The 6,713-nt window shown below is 36.1% G+C and overlaps 1 protein-coding gene and 1 long non-coding RNA gene across 2 annotated transcripts in view; both read left to right on the top strand.

The window, feature by feature from the left end:
- Positions 1-6,713, top strand: part of LOC107677517 (sortilin-related receptor-like) — an 84,095-nt gene that overhangs the window by 11,928 nt on the left and 65,454 nt on the right. The window contains 1 exon segment of the mRNA XM_016472446.1: positions 2,355-2,471. Within this exon segment, the coding sequence (XP_016327932.1) occupies positions 2,355-2,471 (117 nt within the window).
- LOC107677521 (uncharacterized) lies at positions 4,344-6,476 on the top strand. Its single transcript, XR_001632852.1, has 3 exons — positions 4,344-4,409; positions 5,239-5,509; positions 5,583-6,476. It is a non-coding gene; the product is annotated as an uncharacterized LOC107677521 (long non-coding RNA).

Raw genomic sequence — 6,713 nt, 5'->3', positions numbered from 1 at the left:
GCGCTTTCTTATTAGAATCAGAATCAGAATGAGCTTTATTCACCACTTAAGTGTGCGCAAGCACAAGGAATTTGTTGTGGTTTTACAGGAACTCTTGGTACATACATACATACAAATAACCATATATATGACACAAGATAGTTATAGAAGTTCACAGAACTGACTCGGAAACAGCGTAAACAGAGTAAAACTGTTTAATCTGAGAATGTGGCACTTTAAGCATTATCGTATCGAATATCGTAAAAAAAAATAAATAAATAAATTTCTCTCTCTTTATTTATTCCTTCTCTTTCTAGCTTGTACTTATTTGAACAATGTCTAGAAACTTGGTATTACAAGCACTTCCTGTATCTGTTTGCCTCTTTAAGAAGAATCGCTTTATGTATCCCCAAATTGTAAGTCGCTTTGGATAAAAGCGTCTGCAAAATGACTAAATGTAAATGTAAATGTAAAATTACATTTTTATGTAATGCTCGAGTAAAACACTACCGTTCACTTTCAGAAGTTGTTGTAGGGGTGCTTTCTTATTAGAATCAGAATCAGAATGAGCTTTATTCACCACTTAAGTGTGCGCAAACACAAGGAATTTGTTGTGGTTTTACGGGAACTCTTGGTACATACATACATACAAATAACCATATATATGACACAAGATAGTTATAGAAGTTCACAGAACTGACTCGGAAACAGCGTAAACAGAGTAAAACTGTTTAATCTGAGAATGTGGCACTTTAAGCATTATCGTATCGAATATCGCATTATTTAATGAGTTATCGCATATCGCTTTTTTCTTCAATATCGTACAGCCCTAGTCAGAATAAAGAATTAATATGTGCTTTAGTACTAATAAACAGACAAAATGCTAGTAATATTCATGCTAGTAAGCAACTAGTTGATTGTGAGAATTGGTCCTTAAAATAAAGTGTTACCAAAAAAAAAAAGCACTTTAAAGGTTGCATTTAAAAATTAGTTATTAATTTATTGTTACATTTAAAATTTAAATGTTAAGAACTGTTAAAACTAGTCCTCCATAAACTCCCACACAGCCTGAAACAGCAAAATTACAGTAATGGTGCGAGTTTAGGGCAGGACTAACTGGTTGTTTGACTGTTGGCAGATGGATGTGATTAAATTTACTTCTACTTTGAATAGTTAATAACAAACAAGTTAGGTCACTGAAACATTAGCATATCATTGAAAAATGTTTTCAGGATGTCGTTACACATCACATTTTGTGTGTAACATACTTTATTAAATGAATCTAGAAAAAGTAATAGTTCATGCATAGAGGTAAAAGTGTTTTGAGGCTATATGTAAAACCACTGCTGTAAGTTTTCTTAACAGCTCTATCAATCTTCTAAAGTCTCTATGTTGTACTGACATGCTGCTTGCCAAGCAGGCCTACAATACGGGGAGATTTACTACCGTGTCATGGTGAATAAAAATATGACTGCATTCAAGGTGAGGTAGTTTGAGTCACTGTTTGTACATTACAAAAAACAAACATTCTAAAATAAACATCAGTATGCCTTTTTCACTAATCTTATAATGTATATTGTTTAAAATGGTATAACAAATGTAAGTAGTTTTCTTTTGTAGAATGTTTGCTTCTTTTGTTGAAAGCCTGTAAGGTGACCTTTCAAACAAAAAAGTGGTTTAACATGCTAAGGTTAAGTAAGTAAATCTGTTGTTTGCCAGTGAACCACGACAGTGTTCCTTAAGCAGGAGAAGTGATGTTTGTTTCTTTACAAAAACAACCTTTTGCAAGTTCTCTTTAATGTCTGACAGGAGATATTGAAGGAGAACCCATTTGAGGATCCCATGGTCCTCATGCAGAAGTTTGAATTAAAGATGAGACAAGCTGTTCCTAGTGGAAAGAGAAGGGGGGATGGACATGAAAAGATGACACATTTCTTTGTTCAGCAGATCAGATTGGGATGCCGCAGCCTGTAGTTTCAGTTTTCTTGCCGCTGTGGTGTAGCTCAGCTCGCTTCTGCTCTCTCTTCTTGCGGTTGTGTTTGTTTTCTCAAAAGCTGTCGGCTTTCCGTGCATGAGACACACCTGCTGTCTATACCACAAACTCAAGACTGTCAAGTACAGAATCTTACAGATGAATATTACAAATGCAATATGACTGAAAAGGAAAATGATCCAGTGAGTGAAGCAGAAACAGAAATGTCTTTGAAAATCAACTTTGAGCCAGTTGTAAAACAGTGTTATGCCATGACAGCTTGATTTGTGCTGTGGAAACCTATCTATAGATACTTCTCTGACCACAGCAAAATAAATGTCAGCTACAATGTAGCTAGTCAGCTACATTTAGATGGGTTGTTCATCATATTTTGTTTTCACAGGCCAACCTGAATGACTCTCATAATCAAATGGTCGTCCACTGGGCCGGAGAGAAGAGCAATGTCATAGTAGCGCTCGCGAGAGACAGCGTTGGTGCCACAGATCCCAAGAGCAGCTCGGTGAGTATATCGGTTTTTTTTCCCCTAGATCATTTCATAACTTTGACTTTCAAGATTGTATACGTGTCTATATATATTAGACTATTCACTGTAAGATACAGAGAATATCTTTACCGGCTAGCTTTGCTTTTTAGTGCTCTCTGAGTCATACAGATGAAAGGCCCCCCTCTGTTTTTCAGTTCCCTGCACTTTTATTATATCATCTTAAATGCTGCCGGATCCAACTCGCTGCACTTACTGCAAAGACTCTCTTGCACCCTTGAATGTTACTTTTCCATCTGCGTGGCAATAATTGCTAAGTTTTCAATAATTGCAGAGCATTATCTAATGCAAATGCAAGAACAAAAGTGGTGCGGTCGTACTTTATGGGGCGCTGGAGCTGTTATCTGCTCACCCGTGTAGTGCGTTACAAGTGTTCTTTGTGAAATGCAAGACAAAGCAAATCAAAGTAAAAGTTCACCAGTTTCTTATAGGAAATTACAAGTGATTACAGATGAGTGTATTACAGAAATGATCTGTTCCAAAGGCAGCACTTTTTCAAAAGATTAACTGCCTAATTATGATCACTTACATTCTTTGAGCCAAATTCTAGCAGATTTACATGTATCCTCTTTGGAGAAGACAATCTCAGAATGCAGTCTGTAAAATTTTGCATCCAATATGTCAGACACATGAATTAAATCAAATACACTTAATTGTCCTTAAAGGGAAATTTGTCTTTTGCTGCGTCCCAATTCGCCTACTCATACTATTCCCTAAAAGTATGTACTCTTTTTGTGAAGAAGTATATACTTGAGTATGTAGCAGAATAGTATCCAAGCTTTGGGACATACTACTTTGTCATAATTGCGTCTTTAAGGGACACTCTGTTGCTTAGTTATGTGCGTTCTGTCAGTGTTTAAACTGCCCTGTCAGTCGTCTTGTCACAGTTAACATCATCCACATTTAATTTAATTTGATTTCCTGCGGTATTGAAGAGAAACAAAGAGACACGTTGATCTGCCAGTTGTAGGTTTATGCAGAGAACTTTCCTTATGTGTTATAATGATGATAAAAGTTCAGCGTTGTTACAGATGAAATATAATGAGGATAACATTAAATAAATTATTTTTTTATCAGGTTAGATAATGATTATTTATCACTCAAACCTCTTTCTCTACCTGTCCGTCAGTCTCACATGCCATGTTTGTAGATTTTTTTTAAAGGGGTTGAATGCATTTTAAGAATACTTTTCCCATCAACTGGTCAAAATGCACAACACCGCTGTATGCTGCGTGAAAGACTATGAAGGTATTTTTGGTGCAAAACAACTGAGTGACAGCAGAATTTGTAGTTGTAGAGAATAGCAACACGTGTATCAGTAAATCTGAAGTCACAGACAAAAGTTGCAAACTTGTAGATTTTTTTTTCTCTTCCACAAACACAACACAACAGTTACACCTTCTTGAATCCTTCACTGCAGGTGCACAAATCCTAGTCTACGAATCACAAATCAAGAAACTCGTACGCTCACATGTTTTGCTACTATTGCTGCAGTGCATATGGTGCAAAACACATTCACACACCTGCATCAAAAAATGTGAAGTCACGGACGAATTTTGTACATCCGCAAATCAGTCTGTGAATTCTTGCAATGAGATTTGCACGCTTGTAGAATGTTTTCTTACATATTTTTTTTTTTTGGATGCTTTTTCTAGCACAATAACTACAACGGCGTGAATTTATAGCTTAAATATAGCTACGCTGGTAAACAGTGTTTCTTAATTAGGTTAGCAAATCTTATTTCACGAAAGGTAAGCTAACGTTAGCCTGCACTGTTAAGTTTGCTATTCAATCGTCTCGTATTAAATTACACTTGTCTAATATAACGATTGATTCCTTGTATTCTGTTATGCTTTACCTTATAGAAAAATGACAGATCAGGCTGCATCTTCGCAGGTGAGTAAGTTAAAACCAAGGGTACAATGTTTTTTTTCTTTAGTGAATAGTAATTTTTATTGGGATAGCCTACTATAGTAAACTAAAGGTAATTTACAGCAGGCAATCTATAGTAGGTAATTTGCCTAGTAATTATTACTCTCAGTGTTGGGTAGGATTACTAATTACTTTAGTTATCTCAGTTTTCATTCCTTTGAGAATCCTTGTTTTGTGATTTGGCTCTTTATACTTTCAGTGTCCCAAGAGCAGCTGAAACAGCTTGTTAAATTTTGGGTTGGATGGGAGATACCCATGGCTAGCATGAAAGTGGTGGTGGTTCGAGCGGAATATCCCACTTCATCCACATGCTTCCACACCCTTCGCTTACCTGGTTACTATAAACAGCATAAACACATTTCATTACACCAAATAATGTTCTTTTTAGCAACATCATATGACCCCTTTAAGTGTTTGTCTTTAATTGCTAATGCGACCGTTTTACACCACAGACTTAAAAAAATGAAGCATTGCTTGGTAATTGGTTGATCTAAATTGGTTTTATCTAATTGTGTGCTTAAATTTAACAGCTGACAGCTATTCAACCAAATTCATTACATACAGTTTAACTCGAGTTCTTGTCATATTTTATTACCATTTTCTAAAGTATAGCGAATAAACTGTGATAATGCGAGAAATGTTGAAAGTGTCTGAATAAATTTTGGTTTGACTGTATATATATATATATTAGTATTTTTTCCTTTTATTGGCATGCTACAAGTAATATTCAGATGGAATAAGTTGTTTCTGGACAGGAGTATTCTAAATGCTGAAATTTGCTTGCTTTTAACAGAATAGAGCGTCTCTGGCGAGATGTGTTTACAGCAGTCACATGCCGCTTCTACAGTGCGCTGCACCAGCTGGAGGGGGATGGTCTACTTGACCTGTCCAGTAGTGTTCATCTCTTCTGCTGCCATCATGTTTTTATTCCCCGCCTGCAAGCCCAGCTTTATTTATTCAGAGATGGCTGGGACAATCAACCACTTTCAACTGAGAGAAATATCACTCCTAATCAACTGTGGCACATGGGTCTACAGCACAACTCAGAAGAAAACAATGTTGAGGTAAATATTTGTGAATTATAGTTGAAAAAGCATGCATTTGTGGCAGGAAAATTAATGATTACTTATCTTACAGGATTTGCAGATCCCTTTGATTGATTGGGAAAGTAGCGGTCTTATACCCTGTGATCCAAACTGTGGTGTCCATGTCCCTGAGACTGACTGCCCTTTGAGACCTGATGACCTAGCTGGACTTAGTGCTGCTGTGGACCTAATGGGACACTCAACATGCATGGGAATAGATAGATATTTAGCTGCAGTGGACTATATGCACAGCATTGGCTATGTGTAGAGTTATCAGTATGAACTCTAATTATCCATGCAATCACAAACACAACTTCATGTTTGTTTTTAATCATGTTTATTGTAAATACATTAGTTCAAATGTCAAGTACAACTCTAAACCATTTCAATAAAAGCCAACATTTCAACATCAGGGAACAATGAATAACTGATGAATGCTTAGATATTCAACAATGTTTAGAATCTTAATTATTAAGTTACAATTCAATAGAAAACAAAATTTAATGAAATAACTTGTGAATTCAGAGCTTTCCACTTTCTACAACAATCCAAATCCACTGTCATTTGTGGCAATGCAGTTGTCTAAATGAACACTAAATTCTCTGAAACTGTTGTAGTAACCAGGTAAGCGAAGGGTGTGGAAGCATGTGGATGAAGTGGGATATTCCGCTCGAACCACCACCACTTTCATGCTAGCCATGGGTATCTCCCATCCAACCCAAAATTTAACAAGCTGTTTCAGCTGCTCTTGGGACACTGAAAGTATAAAGAGCCAAATCACAAAACAAGGATTCTCAAAGGAATGAAAACTGAGATAACTAAAGTAATTAGTAATCCTACCCAACACTGAGAGTAATAATTACTAGGCAAATTACCTACTATAGATTGCCTGCTGTAAATTACCTTTAGTTTACTATAGTAGGCTATCCCAATAAAAATTACTATTCACCAAATAAAAAAAACATGGTACCCTTGGTTTTAACTTACTCGCCTGCGAAGATGCACCCTGATCTGTCATTTTTCTATAAGGTAAAGCATAACACAAGGAATAAATCGTTATATTAGACAGTGTAATTTAATACGAGACGATTGAATAGCAAACTTAACAGTGCAGGTAGGCTAACGTTAGCTTACCTTTCGTGAAATAAGATTAGCTAACCTAACTAAGAAACACTGTTTACCA

The sequence above is a fragment of the Sinocyclocheilus anshuiensis genome, unplaced genomic scaffold (assembly GCF_001515605.1).
Source record: "Sinocyclocheilus anshuiensis isolate Anshui unplaced genomic scaffold, SAMN03320099.WGS_v1.1 scaffold981, whole genome shotgun sequence".
Classification (NCBI taxonomy): Eukaryota; Metazoa; Chordata; class Actinopteri; order Cypriniformes; family Cyprinidae; genus Sinocyclocheilus; species Sinocyclocheilus anshuiensis.
This window is presented reverse-complemented; position numbering and strand designations above follow the sequence as displayed.